Source organism: Fukomys damarensis, unplaced genomic scaffold, assembly GCF_012274545.1.
Source record: "Fukomys damarensis isolate Sample0158 unplaced genomic scaffold, DMR_v1.0_HiC HiC_scaffold_2, whole genome shotgun sequence".
Taxonomy (NCBI): domain Eukaryota; kingdom Metazoa; phylum Chordata; class Mammalia; order Rodentia; family Bathyergidae; genus Fukomys; species Fukomys damarensis.
Window position 1 is genome coordinate 41,699,138 of NW_022900914.1, and position 17,489 is coordinate 41,716,626.

The 17,489-nt window shown below is 42.8% G+C and overlaps 1 protein-coding gene across 4 annotated transcripts in view; it reads right to left on the reverse strand.

Moving 5' to 3' along the window:
• Positions 1-17,489, reverse strand: part of Spred2 (sprouty related EVH1 domain containing 2) — a 130,413-nt gene that overhangs the window by 51,082 nt on the left and 61,842 nt on the right. Inside the window, exon 1 of one of the 4 annotated variants that reach the window (XM_010609728.3) lies at positions 7,150-7,306. The exons of the other annotated variants lie outside the window; for them this stretch is intronic. Within the exon in view, the coding sequence (XP_010608030.1) occupies positions 7,150-7,166 (17 nt within the window). The 5' untranslated portion in view covers positions 7,167-7,306. Of the gene's footprint in view, positions 1-7,149; positions 7,307-17,489 lie in introns of those variants that run through there. 4 annotated transcript variants of the gene reach the window in all.

Genomic DNA, 17,489 nt, shown 5'->3' on the forward strand with positions numbered 1-17,489 from the left:
TATTTAAAAATATAGATATATGTAAAATGAGGAGTAGGAGCCAAGGGACTTTTGAAGTCCCTTTCAATTCGTGTTTAAAGAAACAAAGTCTTGCAGTCCTTTCTTTAGCTGTGCCACAGAACTGAGCGAACATGTGCCATTAAAATATCCCACAAAAGCAGATCAGAAAACCTTCAGCAGTAAAATGTAACTGAAAACATCTTTTGAACAGAAAAAGAACTTAAAACCACGAAGGCCTGAAAGCATGACGCACAAACAGATCCGTCCTCTTGGTGCAAATGTCATTACATAATTTTAAAGTTCCCAGGAGTGAACGTGGTTATGCACTGTTTGACTTTACTCATTTTGGGATCCCAGGGACTTGGCACCACTGGATCTGGAGTGGCTCTAAAAAGAGATAACCTGCTGCTGAGGTTGAGAAATCTTTACACAAGTAAGCAGATCAAGGAAAAACAAAATCTTAACTCTAAAGGACTTAAGTAGAAATTTATCAAGGGTATCTGCACTGATAAATCCCAAATTTAGCGTTACAGGGAGATTCTCTCTTAGGGTCACACTGACTGCGGGTGAGCAATTAAAGGAAGTGTCAGGCTCACAGAGGTGATCATGATTTGGTGGCTTCTTCAGTAGCTGACTATATAAAGGGACAGGATTTGACCGATAAGGGCAATTTCCTTACACGTTATAATGGAGTCATCCACTCCATACCACATACCTCTCTCTCCCTTCCTCCATCTTTCCCCCTCTCCCGCCTTCCCCCCCACCTCCAATCTCACTATGTAGTCCATGCTGGCCTCAAACTTGAACTCATGGCCATCCTCCTGCCTCAGCTTCCGGGGCTGGGATTACAGGAACACTTGGGTCATACACATATTCTCTTAAATTACTTTCCTACTATGAAAGAACATGGAGGTAGGAAAACTGTATAAGCCCACTAGCTACCCAGCTTGCTCACAGTTGATTTGGGTACCCAATTCATCATCTTTTTTTTGGTATCCGGGGATCGAACTTGGGTCCTTGTGCCTGCAAGGCTGGACCTGGGTTCCCAATTCAGAAAGAGCTTCCAGGAAATGTTAGAGCATTCTACAGTTCCCAAAGCCCACTCACTTGTAGGAGTGCTAGAACGCACTTTATTTCAAGACTCGGGATCCTCACAGATCACCTAGACGCTTGTGGCTAAGCTGTTCAACTTGGGCTTTCCTGATCATCACAGCCCCTCTGCAGGAGGCACAATCAAGCTTAAATGCAGGCATTCTGGTGGCCAGCACCATGGTCCAAGGCAGGAACACCAAGCAGCCATAGGCAACTTCTTCCCCCAGAGTTTTAAGGACAGGTTGCAGTCTGCCTGGCCAAAAAGACCAAGTTACACTATCCTAAAGCCAAGGTAGCATAAACCCAACACTGTAGGCCGCTGTTTAATATCAAAAGAAAGAATAAAAGGGCCCCTAACTTAGTCAAGAGGAGCAACCCCAGCTCATTGTATTTATTCCCTGGGGTGCTTTAGCTACCCCCAGGATGAATCTCGTACTGTCCCAGTTCTCTAGGACAGCCAAAATCTTGGAAGGCATCATGAATATTGCATCCTACAGCCAGCAATTTCCTGCAGCCAGGAACTCAATATACAGAAGCTCCGTGCAGACTAAAAAGGCTTTGACAAACAAACTGCTATGGCATGGTGATACTTTTCCTTGTTTGCATAAAGAGAATTAACCTGAATTCTTATTAAAAAGTAACTCCCATCTCAAAATACAATTAATTTCACACTCCAATTCATTGCAGTATTCACAACAAGCTAAGATAGGGAACAAGCAAAATGCCCACCAAGGGATGAATGGATAAAGAAAACGTGGAGCATACATACAACAGAATATTATCCACTCTTAATAAAGAAGGAAACCCTGTCATATACCATGATCTGGGGTGAAGCTCGCAAACACAGTGCGAAGTGAAATAAGCAACTCACCGAACGACAAGCACTGTATCACCCATCCCACTGACACAGGAATCTAGCTAGGACTAGTCAATGTCATGAAACCGAAGCAGAATGGTGGTTACCAGGCCAGGCCAGAGGGGGCAATGAGAGCTGTCTAACAGATACACAGTTTCAGTTTTACAAGATGATAAAACTATAGCGGTCCAGCCCGGCGTGGTGGCGCATGCCTGTAATCCCAGTACTCAGGAGGCTGAGGCAGGAGGATCACTGAGTTCGAGACCAGCCTGGGCTACATAGTGAGTTCCAGGTCAGTCTCAACTACACAGTGAGACCTTATCTCAAAACAAAACAAAAAAAACCACACAAAACTACAGCATTCTGTTGCACAATGTGTGTATGGTTAACATTCTGCACTGTACACCTCAAAATGACTAAGATGGTAAGTCTTTAGTGTTGTGTTTTTTATTGCAATTTTTAAAAAGACAATTTGAAAGAGAGGAGCTACCTGAATTCGGTGCACTAAAGAACCATTTCTGCAATCCTTAAAAAGTAATCATTACCACTATTTTAAAAAATCAGCCGGGGATTTGGCTCAGTGGTTCCACCGCCTGCCTGGCAAGTGCAAGGGCCTGAGTTCGATCCCTGGTACCAAAAGAATAAAAATAAAAATAAATTAACATGTCCTAATTATAAAAGTAACAGGTACAAAAAAGGTAAATACGTCCCTTGTGCCAATGCCACAAGTCATAATTATCCTTTAAGAAATATTCTTGTATGCTATGAGGAAAAATTAGCAAATCTGCAAGACCTTCTCAAGGGACTGTAAGAGCAAGATCTTATAAATAAATGTTGCCTTTGTTCTGTTCCTTGGGGCACAGGGCAAAGCACATATTTGAAAAACTCAACATTTCCTTTGGTACTGATTTTAGCAAGATAAAAATGGCTTTTCTTATACAATCATTTTAAAGAAGAGCAGAAGAGTTAAACAGAGCAGATTTTCTGCTAATTGTCAGCACTAACAAATCCCCCTAACCCTTAGACAATATTGTTCTTATAGAACATTTAACTATGTTTACAACATGGGCGATACAATCCCTCAGAACATTTAAAAAAATGATTAGTTCCTTTATTTCTTCTATTCTAACCTTAAAGGCTATTAAACACATAGACACAATCACAAGGGTTTTCTAACAGTTCCATTTCTTCTACATGGGGGTTAGTGATGGTTTTTAATATTACTCAAAGCAGAGCAAAGGGGCTGTTTCATTTTTCCTTGGAACGAGTTTCTGCCAGATCCGCACACTGCAGTTCTCTGGCGATGCGATGAGAACACAGCCCACCCACAGACACTAATTTTGCAATTCACCCTTCCCCAGCAGTCCCTATGACACACGCTGTCTGTGTTCTACTTAATGGAATTCAAGAGGCCCAGTCCAACAGCGGGGGCCCCCTGAGGCCTGAGCAATGGCAGGCGACCCAGTTCCTCTGCCGGATGGGGACAAGGAACATGTGTTTCAAAGAAAGCCACAAAAAAGAGCCAGGCCCAGTGTGGACATCTCTGATTGAAAAATCCTTGCAATTGCACTGAAAACAAAAACTCATCTCTTGGGTTGAAATCTGGAAAGAGGTAGAGTCTTGTTGTGGTTCCTTGCACATGAATTCTCTGGAGATGACAAAGCTAACTCCCCGAGCTGCCCTCAGAACTGGCAGCAAAAAAAGGTACTGTACCACTCTCATCCCAAGCCAAAAGCTCTTTCGAGGAGGGCTGGAGTGCCAGCCTTGTTCTGGAGCATTTGCTTTGTCTACAGTGATCATTAGTCATAGAGACACATTGGTGGTTAAGAAACCAGCTGGGAATGTGCATGGTTTCCACTGACCGTTCCACATATGTTCCAAGACAACCTGGGCACAGTCAGATTAACAAGCTGTCAACCAAACTTATACCTGAAATTATGCAGAGGGCTAATAAACAAACAAACAAACAAAACGACGAAGAGAACTAGTAAAAGTCCATGACCATTTGATAAGGGTTCTGCACGTCTCTTATTTTTTAAAAATTCTGGTACCGGGGATCAAACTCAGGACCTTGCACTTGCCAGGCAGGCTCAGTGCTGCTGAGCCACATCCCCAGCCCTGCCACTTACGTTTTCTTAAGAGTGATGTGCTCAGATGCCTGTACTGCACTTGCTTCTGACTTTTCTGAGCTATACGGGAAAGTCACTATTGCCAGATGACAATACACGACTTACCTACAAATGTTATTAACTCCCCTACTATTTCGGCAGAATGACCATCAACTCCAGATGTGAGAGGATAAACGTAACAGCAGAATGGTCAGCAGCAGACAGGTCAAACCCTCCCATGAAAGCAACACTCACAACTACACCCCTGCACGGCACGGACAGTGTAAACCTCACAAACAAGTCTCTCCAAAGCTTTTTTCCCCCTGGTACCGGGAAATGAACTCAGGACCTTGCACTTGTCAGGCAGGTACATCCCCAGCCCCAAAGGTATTTTTAAATGTTGGAAGGTGATCTGTAAATAAATGTTTTGAGGAAATGGTTACTGAATTCATACCAGTAATAGCTATGAGTCATTAGAATACAATTTAAATACATGCTAAAAGGGGTGGGGAAACTGGACCACTAATTATTTCTTGAACACTTTCAGGATTCGGATGCTGTCCCTTCCCCCCTCCCCCAATAAAAACAGAGCAAAAACATTTGTCCAAAGTAATGTCACTTCTATGTGGTTCAGAACATTGTCACCAAAACTATCAAATGGATTTTTGAGTAAAGCAGTTTTCTAGATTTCTATCCAAGAAGTTAGGTTCTGAAGAATCAAACGGGAATAGTTCAAAGGTGCTTATACACATTGCAATTACTGGCTCTGGATTGCAGACTCCAGAAAGTCTGTAATTTAAAACCCCTGGAGGAATCTGTCACCAATAATGATGAATCCCACTACAGCAGGGACTACTATCAGGACAGGGCTGGGCCTAAATCTCAAGCACTTTTTAACACCACCCAGCACACGGCTCTGAACATGGGCACCAGCGACTGGCTCGCTGTCAACTGCAAGAAAAAGGAAAAGGAAGAGGAAGAGGAAGAGGATGAGGATGAGGATGAGGAAGAAGAGGGGGATGAGGGGAACAGAAAGGGGATGAGGGAGGGAGAAGAGGAAGAGGAAAACGAGGAGGAGGAAGGAGGGGGGGTGGAGGGAGAGGGAGAAGAGGAAAAGGCTGGGGATATAGTTCAGTGCATATACTTGGTTTTTATATCCCTGCCTAGAATAATTTTCTCTAGGCCTCAAGGAAGAAAAAAAAATGATATAATCAAACCTACGGCTGTGACCTAGCGCTTAGGAGGCAGAGGCAGGAGGAGTGTTACAAGTTCAAAGGCAGCCTGAGCTACGTACTGAGTTCAATGCCAGCCTAGACTATATAGTGAGATCCTACCTCAAAAGGCAAAACCTAAAGAAAACAAAAATAAACACACACAGACACAACCAAATGTTTCAATGAGGTCAGAGAAAATCAACTATTCTGCCTTCAAAATAAAATTCATTCACATTATTTTTCTGATAAAATTTGACAAAGTGAATCCTAAATTGATGGACTCTGGCATTAATAAAACTGAGAGATTAACTATAAGATTGCAAAATATAAGCTTTAGTTCAAGTTAATATTTTTAAGGCAGCTTTCATTCCACAACTTAAAAAAACAAAAAACAAACCTGTTAATGAGAAGGAACAGAAAAGATCTCACTTTGAATCTGAAGTATTTTTTAATATCACCAAATGCTATGGTTAAATATGTACTATATGATGTATACACACATGCATATAAAAATAAGCACTACAGATATGGACAGGAAAATTTTTAGCAAAACCCTCACATATTTCAAATACTGTTCTTTTTCATTATTGCCCTTTACCATAATTAGCATGTTACAGCATAACAGGTGGCTTTCATATATAGAATGCAAAATTAATGAAATTTGGAGATCATCCTGTCCCCAAAAACAAATCGGCCACTCAAAAACAAAAAGTAGAGCCCTTAATCTTCAAAACAAAATACAGCAAACTCTCCTCCGAATCATGTGACTGTTCTCAACATGCTGCAAGCAGGAAATAGAAAGTGTTTATTAACAGTTTAAAATCCACACACCTCGAGGGAGAGAAGTCATTATATGGGCTTTACAAGAAAGGGGAAGAACAAAGAACTCGTATTTTTCCATTTGGGGAACCCCAGATTTGTCTCACACTCTCCAAGTGTTAGCAGGATTTACCACTCATGCTAGATCTTAGGAAAATTTGGGAGCACTTGTGCGCTAGGTCCTGACCCGCCATTCTGGACAGACAGGAAAACATAAATAGTACTGCTATAAACTAACTAAAGCATCTGTCACCTAACAAGTAGGACTCAAAAAATATCTTTTAAAAATATGAGGAGACACTGAATAGACTGTCAACACACAGGGGAATGTTTAATATACTCAAATAAACAAGATATGTGCCTTAAGTAGCCCGGCCTTGTTTAAATTTAGCGACTGAAGAAAGAAAAGTCAGACAGGCAGACACAGCCTCCCAATTATGCAGAATGATCCTTCAGATCATGTGAAAGTTATAATTAAAGGCTGCTACCAAGTCTCCACTACCCTCTCTCCCACCTTGGAAAAGTCTATGTATGAATTCAGTATGAACAAATGGGATCTGCAAAAAATAATCCTATTTACTCAGGAGGGGAATGCATTAAGTTATGCATCTTGGGGGTAGGAAAAAAGCACAGTACCAAAAGAAACCCAACACAATATAACAATAACCATGAGATCACCTCTTTCAGGTCTCTTCTGCTTATTTATTTTTTTTAAGCTCTAAGCAACCCACCCAAAAGGTATATCACCCCTGCAAGCTGTTTCCTAGGCAGCATCTTTTAGAATCAGGACTAAAAAGCGATGAGTTAAAATAATTTAAGTCTGAATATCCAAGGAGACATTTATTTCCTTCAGAAAGGAGTAAAGAGAACTCTTGTCTGTTGTTAGATCCGTGGTCACCTATCTGTCCTTACACGTGGGCACACACAAACACACACACATTAGACTAATTTTCAATTACAGTAATTTTTCTCCCTTTAAAATGTTAAAAGCAAACACAGGAAAGGTAAAGCGGAAGACAAGGAGGAGAAATTAAGGTGCACGCAAACAGTAAACACATACCTGCTGGGCGATGCCATTTCCTCTACATTGTAGAGCCTGAGTGCTGGGTATTAGCATTATTGCTACTATAAAGCTTCCGATAAAAATGCCTCTTGCTGACCTGAGAACCAGCTGGCTGCTTGAGAAGTGGTTTCCCCCATATATGATTCAGTCTCCTTGACAAATATACTGCAATGTACTGGGTGAGTCATCCGAGGGTTAGTCCGCATTTTATAGGCCTGTTGTGTCATTACTCACATTCAACATCCTGCTTCTCAAAAGTGGAAACTGGAAGCCTGACAGCTGACAGATGCTTTTTCCAATTAAAATAGTGTTTAAAACATTCCTGTAAGTTATGATTATCTATCACTGATGACAGTGTGAAATGCCCAGGAAGCAGAGAGCACCGCTCAATACCTAGGATCGGTCTGTGGCACCACAAGTGTGAGCTGGTCGCCCACCTTTAGCAAATCACTCTGTACAGAGAGCAGAGGTCCTCTCTGAAGCTACCCCGTGGATCAGTGTAGGCAGGGACTTTACTGATTCTTGTGTCCGAAGGTTACCCAGTTGCAGGAGCTAAGAAGAGAACACACATCAAAACTGTGGTCCCCAGATGAATTTTGGTGGGGGGAAAGTGGCACCGTGCTTATAAAATGTTGGTCTGCTTTGAGGCGCAAAGATGTTATGGGTGAAATGATACGTTATGTTGTCATAAATATTTCAGCAAAAAAATTAAATTTAAAGAGAGGGGGCAAAGTCTGCTGTGTTTGTGTGGTGAGTACATATATGGGTTGGCTGTAGTTCTCTCTTATATATGTGAAATTTTTCATAATAAAAAATTCACATGCAATATGCACATATATACAAATGTATGTTTCCCTTCTCTAAAGTCTAATCTGTACCCAAACAAAATACTTCCTAGTTAGGCATAAAGCTACCACACAAGTGGGGAGTACCAGTCACACAGTACCGCAGGGGCCTGTGGGTGTGGGAGCTGAACTTGAAGTTGATTTAGCCTTCTAGCTAAAAGGCACGATTCCAGGGTCCTAAGGCCGTTGCACCGGCTGCATGCCTGCTGTCTCCTCCTCCCAAGAAGGTATGGTGATTGTTTCTTCTTCACCCTTTCTTTGAGGACACAAGTCCCGGCCTTGTTCAAGAGCTCAATGTTAACATTATGAGGGAAAGGTGACCATTTCCAGCTTCCTTTTACGGCTGTGGAAACGCACCACGAAAGGTTATGCAAGCCAAGTCCAGAGTCCCTTACACCAGCAGAAGCTCTGTCAGGTGCTAGTGTTTGCTCCGCTCACTTCATGCTCAAAGAGAGTGACTTACACCATCTGGAGGAGGAAGAGGGCTTTGACTTCATGTCTGGGAGGAGAAAAAACAATCCACATATGGAAGCTCCAATGTATAGTGAACGAAAGCACTGTTGAAACCAAATGTCATTTCGAAAACCATCCATGTTGATGTGTGCTGAGAACGTGAACGTCACCACAGAAACAAATACAGACATCCCACTGACGCCCAGATCCTCTGCAGGTTCCTGTCCCCCACCTCAGTCAACAGCCAACTCCAAAGGATACGGTGTAACAGAACTGCAAACTGGCTGCAAGAGGTGGGGACAGTCCCCAAACCCCATCAAATTTCAACCTCACCGTTTGGATCTGGAAGGAAGATTTCTTGGCTTTCAAAAACCCTTTCCTCATCAGTGCTGCAAGCTAAAAGCCTTACCGCAATACTCTCTTGCAATTCATAACCTCTGGCATATTTGGAAATCATAATTTACCTTGACACAACAGGTGGAAATGGGAGCAATCAATACATTTCTCATCTAAGGAGTTTCTGTAAGTATTTTAAAGAAATGCAATTCATTGAAGAATTCTGTAATTCACATTTCCTTACAGATACAAAAACGTCAGCAATAATAATGGATGTGATGTATACGTACAGATAGACAGAGAGAATGACTGAGAAGCAAATGTGGTGAAACTTTAGCAAATGGAGGAACTGGATTGAAGGGAGTTCTTCATAGCCATACTGGTAACTTTTCTCTAAGTAAAAAATACCGTAAGACAAAGTCAAATAGACTCACAAGCAGAAGAAAATACATAGCCCCTGCTCCAAAAATTTAAAAATTATGTATGGACTTAATAACCACTGTAGTTGGTGCCCACCCATTTTAAGAACTTGGACCGTAAAGAAATTGACCAAAATGACAGCTCTGGCTTTTTCAAAGGGTACCTCACGAACGATCTTATGGGAGGCTCCACATACACACATAGACAAAACCCAAACATATATTTGGGGCGGGGGGAACAGACTGAGTTGTTGAGAACACTTTAAATTTGTGTGGCCACTGACCACAGGAACTCCCTTCTCCACCTTCCCACCTCTCACCACCCACATGAGCCTGAAGAAAGAACTCTGGAAAACATGACTGGGGCCCATGGGACATTTCTAAATGATTATTATTCTCAAGTTTTCTTGAAAATACATTTTACTTCTTGCAGCAAGACGTCCAGACTTTTTTTCTTTTGGTAGTGCTGAGGAGGATTGAACTCAGAGTTTCAAATATGCTAGGCAAGCACTCTGCCACTAAGCTTTGCCCCCAGGCACCCATACGTGGTTTCTGCCATCTTTAGGGAGCACATCTCTTTGGCTGACCTCCGTGCTAATGACCACCACTAATCAGAAAAACAACTTGGATGATATAATTGCCCACTCTTCCCTGCCACTGCAGGACATCTGAGGCTGTGGATGACCTTGGGCGGGCACTCAGGACAGCACGGTGTTCCTGCCACCCCAAGAACTGGGAGCTCTCTAGGCCCAGTGCCACTCCACCACTGTCACAGGGCTGGGGGGGGGTGTCTTACATCCTGGAAATCATCCGCGATGTGCTTTTGTCTCTCAGCTCCCCAAGCCTTCACTTGTCCACTTCCTAGCACTGATTCCCGGAAATTAAGAAGCAAAGGTCGTCAGGGGAAGCACAGTAGAGCACGGCCCCTACTTTCTAAAAGACTGATTTCTAAAATTCTTGCTATGCATCAATGTGTAAGTGTTTTTAGCAATTATCTGTATTTTTGCTGTTGTTGTTATTATTACAGACCAAATACTGGCTGGCGTCAAGACCTGAAAGCAAGCATGTATATCTGCAATACATGTAGTACAGGCCGTACTGTGGGAAAGAGCATGAGCTTGGCGGCAGTCAGCTGTCTTAGCTCAAAAATCCAGTCTTGCTTTTACTTATAACCTAAGCTTCCATTTCTCTATCTGTAAAATGGGTATCTTACCTTGAACAACCTCCCAAAATTGTTTTGAATAGGTAATTGTGACCACCCCCCCACCCGATAATAAATACTTAACACAGAGTGCGGCCATATATAGAGCCCTGTTCGATTTTTGCAAACAATGGTCATGAGGATGTTTGTAGGCTTTTGGGGTTTAGATTCTCAAGGGCGGGCAAACTGTGGGCAGCCACCACTCTCAGCTGTTTACATACGGTCTACCAAGACAGAGTGAGCTGTTGTGACGAACACATATGGACCCCAAAGCTGAAACTATTTCCTAGACATTTACCGAAAAAATTTACTGACCCCTAGCAATCAACACTGGGGGGGATGAAGGTCCTGTATGGGTTTTTTTCCCTATAGAAGTTTGGGTCACTGGTCTCTTATTTTGTTTAATGTACCAATTTAGAATCAGACATGTAAGTGTTATTTATGGTGACCTGGACCACGAGTATAGCTCATTTTCCTTATAGTGCAAAACATACAGCTTTGTCTCATAGCGGGTGGAGAAATCTACAGAGCTTGAGGTTGCCCATTGGTCTTTCTACTGCCCCTCTTCCTGATCTGCCTGCCCACTCAAAGAGACCTCTCCCCATTTGAGAGTTTAGTGTACCAGCTGTAGTTGTGAATTCACAGCATTCCTCCCTCCCCCCAAGTCACATCTGTGCATTATGCAGAAACCACATGTGTCTCCAGAGCTTGAAGCAAGAGGTGAAAGAGCAAACAGAAATGAAGGATGCTTTCAAGAGAGCTGGACGGTCACATGCAGGATTAATAAAGCAGTGAAGGGCCTTAGGAGAAATTGGCCTGCAAAAACATGGCCACCGCTGACAAGAGCCCAGAGAGAAGAGACTGAGAGCCAACCCAGAAAATTGAAAGGCATGTCTCAAAAGCAGTTCTGAGACACATCCTTGCATCCAATCAGGCTGTGTACTTTTTTGGCAGGAAAATTTGTTTATTTGGGGAAAATGAATCCACTGCATTAATGGATAATGCAGGTGAAGGGACTCCTGGGGCTGTTCTCTGGGAGGGGAAATTTGAACAAAAGAAACTGTTCTAAATGCCTTCAATTATGTTCTGTTGAAAAAAAAAGTCTTAGCCAGCTGTTCAGGCAGAGATGAAATGCAGGGCGTACACAGTGTGTTTCTGGCGGTCACTTGTTGCCTTACTGACAAATACCAACATCTTTAAGAAGTCCAGGCAGCAGAGAAATGCTTTGTGTTAATACTAAAGGGAATGGCAGGGCTGGTTAGGGAAGAGGTGGAGAGGCAAATTTCCACGGTTACCTACACAGAACAGAATTTCAGAGACAGTAAACACAGTGACAAATCTCACCTCAAGCCAAGTCAGTATTCAGTCACATTCCTTGAAGTCTAACTGGCTGGCGGAAGAGGTAAATGGAAGTTCCCTCCAAAGTTTACGGTTAATTTGGGGATGCTCAGCTTAGCTAGAGCCAGCTCTGCACTGATGAAATACACATGGGCGGATATGCTAAGTAGTTTTTGTCTTTTAAAATAAGAGACCCAATAATGTGAAGACTCTTCCAAGCTAGGGGTTGGGGACTCAGCCAGGATTCTTTAGGAAAAGGCAAAGGGAACTCACATTCACCTAATTCTCATTCTGTGTGGTTACACCATTGCACTCGCAATTTGTTTCCTGGCCTATGTGGAGGGCAAATGAGGAATCGCACTAGTATGTAGATGTAGTGTAGATAATCTGAGCTTTCTCAGCATATGTTACACAGACAGGGCAGGGGAGAGAGGGGGGGAGAGAGAGAGAGAGAGAGAGAGAGAGAGAGAGAGAGAGAGAGGGAGGGAGAGAGGGAGACAGAGAGAGAGAGGGAGAGAGGGAGAGAGAGAGACTGAATATAATAGAAATAGAGAAAGTCACTCTGGGAATTATGGGAGGAGCCAAAGGCTTGATTAGCCAACAAAAGAGAACGGGTGAGACTGGGCAAGGTCCTAGTTATACAGCTGAGGAAGGGTTCAGGGTGTATAAGAAGACTAACTTCCCCTCTCAGCCTGGAGCAGGAGCATGTTGAGGAGCAACCACTGCAAAGCTGGACTTCTCCAGTGACTGGGCCACAAAGAGAAACCAGATCTGGAGTGGAGTTTTAGGTTCAAGGGATGAGGCTGGCTCAAGACCCAGGAAGAGGATATAGGAAGTGTTTTAAAGGGCGAGCCATTTAATGTGTTTAGCATCCGCGGGCTGAACAGAGAGGCTGGCACTTGAAATCTGCTCAAGGTTGGATGGCTCATTCGTTAGGATGTGGTTCATACCAGGAGGATCACCACACAGACTGAGTGCGCTGGACCCAAATCTACCATTCAGCCAGGTTCAACCCATTCCAGGTGTTTTACAAAGTTGCTCAAGGGCTGTGTAATTCCAGGGAGAGAAATCTATCACTCACCTTGATGTTGGCCACCAAAACAAATTTCTCTAAGACCAGGGTAGCTTCCCATCAAAGACAATCTTCCATGTCGAAGCCTTCTTTGCTTGTCAGACAGAGAGACTGATATTCAGCTGGAAATGGAAATCCCTTCTGAGAACTCTCAACAATACCCTTTAATTATTTACTTATGAAGTGGCATGCAATTCATGGAATGAAACATCCCATATGTCCATTCTACTGAGAGGCAGTAGCTTTGGGCTGTCTTTGCCATTGGTTGTTTCACCTTGAGCAGTCATTTCTTTGTGCCTGAATTTCCTGGTCTAGAAAACATAGGGTTTAAACTAGTTTAGCCTCTGAAGCTCTAGAATTCTACAAGGGTTAGATTGGTAACAGCTAAATGAGAAAATTCCTTAATAATACAAGTAGTCAAAGAAAAGGAGAGTAGGAAGAAAGTGGAGCAGTGATGATGGATTAAGGGATCTGCAAGAAAGCGATGTTCCCAACTCTGAATCTAAGAGATGAGACTAAACTAATCCCTCAGTCTAAAAGAATGCCATCTCACTCGAAAGCTGAAACTGACTTTTCCTTACAAAGAGGAGTAATCGAGAACAGCAGCTAATATTAATATTAGCCATGGTTTTACCACACGCAAACACCAAACCTTAGAATTACACAGAATTTTTACCTCTGCTTAGTACCACAGAAAGACCCAAGACGAGGAGGAGTCCAGCATGTCTGCTTTTGTTTTCAAGTCAAGTCGTACCATAAATTCAGCTTTCTGTTATGACTTGCATGGCATTTTTGTCCCTGGACTTGAGTGTCTCGAGGATTTTTTCTTTTATACTTTTGCATTTTGTAGCTCAGTATCTGCTTTGTGGTAAGCCCTCGGCATAACGAGTTTTCTTCATTCATTGAGCAAATACAGATTAGCTCTTATTGGCTTAAGTAGTAAGAGTGCAGATAAAGATCATGCTAGGGGAGGAAATGACATAGATGGCAACAAACTTTGTTTCCTCCTCATTACGAATGGCAGTAAGTTCACATTTATCTGGAAGTATCATTTACCACTGTCTGAATCCCATTTTAAAAAGGACTGAGAAATAATTATTCCCCTATTTCTCCTATTTGTTGAGTTTGAATATATATATATGGCTTAACAAGATTTTCCTTCCCAGGATAGTTCAGCTCCCCAGAGGGGCAAATAAATAATTTATAGGTTTTGTATCTTTAGATGCTAGATATTAACTAAGAAATGAAAAGAGCAGGCTATAATTCCAAAGCAGTCCTAAAGATACCTAGTTCTAGACCACCCACAATTTACAGATGAGGAAACTAAAGACAGTGATCAAATTCTTTGCTTGAATTTAGTTGTAAGGCCCCAAACTTCTAGCCTAGTCCACTGTCATCCCCAAATTGTGTCACACCGTTAACTTGGTTTCTGAAAAGCAATCATTTAGAGTCAACCAGAATTCTCAGGTACTGGGTTAAACAAAAATAATTAAAAGGGTGGTCAACTTTGTTTGGATGCAAGTTCTCTCTGGCTTTCCATAAACATTTAAGTTCCATCAGAAATGTTAAAAAGTGGGCTGCTGAATCCAAGGTAAGACTCTCTCTCTGGTCAAGATACTGGAAAACCATGAGAGAAGACTAAATCACTGACTTTAGCTCTGACCTTCTCCCTGGGGTGCTGCTGAAGTCTTAGAAGGAAAGATATGTTTGGAAAGCATTCAGCTTGCTTCACTCCAAGAGTGGCCACAGTAAAACTTCCTGACAGGCCAGGGATTTAGTTCAGTGGTTCTGCTGCCTGCCTTGCAAGCGCAAGGTCCCTAGTTTGATCCCCAATACAAAAAAAAAAAAAAAAAAAAAAAAAAAATCTTCCTGGATGAGCTGGGCATTTAGCTCAGTGGCACCATGTCATCCTCACCCAAGTGTAAGGTCCTCAGTTCAATCTGTGGTAACCACCCCACCAAAACAATTTGCTGGGAGAGAGGCAGAAAAATACCTTGAGAAGCACCTTACCAAGCAATGAACCTTCCTCTGTATGGCAGGGACATCCTCTCCTTCTTACAGGGAAGCCTCAGATATACACAGTTAACCTTCCAAATTCAACATACACATCAGCAAGAGGACGGAAGCAGAGCCTAATGATATTTAAAGGAGAGCAGAGGTCTTTCTGAATGACCACACATCCTGGAGTTGGCTGAAATGTGGGAACCTCCCCTGTCCACAAGCTTCTCTAGTGTGTGGGGTATGCTATCCCAATATGGCTTTGATTGTATGTAGCACTTAAAGTTGCAGGACATACTCATCTTTCCACATGGTTCTGAAATGCTAGCCAACTACTTGGTCTGTGCGCAGGCGCAGGCGGGCACACACACACACACACACACACACACACACACACACACGATTCTTCCCAGCACTGGAGAAAGTGGTGAAAGGCTGTATGCAGGTGTCTCACAGGACCTCAAGGGTAGCTATGTCACATGGGATTTTCACTGTGTTCACCTCTGAAAGAGGCAGAGACCTGTGGGTGAGAGAACAAGTTCCTGGTCACACCTATATGGACACTAGCACTCTAGCAAGAAGGACTGAAGGACAGGGCTTACCACACTCTTCAGTTAGCTGCCATTTGCACAGAGGCCAGGTTCTTTCATTAAAATAAGTATCAATGCTAAGAAGGAATGGGGAGGGAGAAAGGACACTGAATGTGGGCTCCACCTACTTACAGACTAAAACCCAAATAGTAAAGCATGAACAGAAATACAAGAGGAAAGGTACAACTGCGGCAGAGCTAGGAATAGATCCTGAGTGTCCCTGAATTTCATCTCTCGGAACACTTTTTAAGCAAGGTTCACTCCTGTATGTTCTTTGTTTCAAGCCTCCCCAAAGGTCTTCTCTGCCTCTCTTGCTCCACTCAAAGGGAGAAGAGTTCTGTGTATTTCATTTGTTTGTTTCCTGTGGGCCTTGGAGGATTGTTCTTGATGCTAAGAATGTACCCAGTATGAAGAGCAAGTCTTAGCACTGGAACATTCCAAAACTACCAGGGTGGGGCCAGTGAGGCTCAAAGGGATTTTGCTACCACTCAGGAGAAGCTGGAAATAAACACAAACACAAGGACAATATGGTTCACAGGATGCCAACGGATAAGCAAGAGAGGCTGGGGAGGGAAGTGCAGCCAGACCTCCCCACTTCCGAAGACAGTGGCCTACTGTGCTAGACCGGGTCCCCTGCCTTCCCTTTCCCTGCAGCACCACTTCAGATGTTGTCCACTTAGTTGACAGTTTAGGGTGAGGAAGGGGGAAAGCCCACAGGCTTCAGAATGGCAGCAAATATTTACAATCGCCACTGAGCAGGGCATCTCACATTCCACGGGCGAGTCCCAGCCTCACCGGGCCACTTCTGAGCAGAATCTGGGATGGCAAAATGCAAGCCAGCAGTGCGTTGAAGCTTACACAACACCTGGGCGTGCTGGCACACACCTGTAATCGTAGCTACTCTGAAGGGTTGGAAGTTCAAGGCCAGACTGGGCAATAGCAAGACCCCGTCTTAAAAGAAAAAGGACTAAGGGTGCAGTGCAGGGACAAGAATTCCTGTCTAGCATGCAGAAGGCCCTGCTTCAATCTGTAGCATGGCAAAAACAAACAAAAACAATACCCCCAAAAAGCTCATAGAACAGATTAGGGCATAATAAAGCCATCAATTTTTCGGCACAATGTATGTATAGATATCCCTTCTTTTAGTTAACTGTACTGTATATAGGTAACACATATATGTGATTCATAAATCAAAATACAAAAGATATATTTCCACTTTATCCCATCTGTCCCATTCTTCCTTCCACCCCAAAAGCCAATAATAGCCATCTCGTAAGTGTGTGTGCACGCACACCTGTGTGCTACCAGAAAATATAGCATATTATTCACAGGCTCTGGACTTTGCTTTTTATCTCTTGGCAATCTTTCCATATTAGAGCACAGACAGCCAATTCATTTCCTTTTTACATCTGCACATTATTCCACTATAAGTATATACCATGATTGATTTCTGGCAGTGCTAAAGGTAGAACCCAGGGCCTCTGCTGTATAACTGAGCTAAATCCTCCAGCCCATGGTTTATTGAAATCAAATAAGCATTTAAGTTTTTCAAACTTTTTGCTTTGAAAACAATCCTGTGATAAACATTATATCTTGCCTTTACATATTAACATACTTCTTTATTGTTCTGCAAAATCCCCTCCATGACACAAAAAGGTTTCATTGTAACTGTTAATTCATCCAAAATCAAGACAAAGTCTGTCTTTCTAAAGTACATATACATGGGCAGGGGATTTAGCTCAGTGTTCCACCGCCTGCCTTGAAAGCACAAGGACCTGAGTTCGATCTCCAGTACAAAAAAAAAAAAAAAAAAAAAAAAGTAAATATATGTAACATGGCTACACAGCTATGGAAAAATAAAATTAGATTTTGATTTATTACATTAAGAAAATGTACAATGCACACATAGTAGTCACTCAATAGATATCTGTGGAAGGAATGAGACAGAAGGCAGAAAGTAACTGTCTCCTTCCTCGGTCACCGTTTGGACCTGAGCCCAGGGGCTCACACGCTGCAGAGAAGTCCTCATGGAGCCATCCACAACCTGGAGAAGCAAGGCTGGTGCTGGGCTGGTGCTGGAGGGCA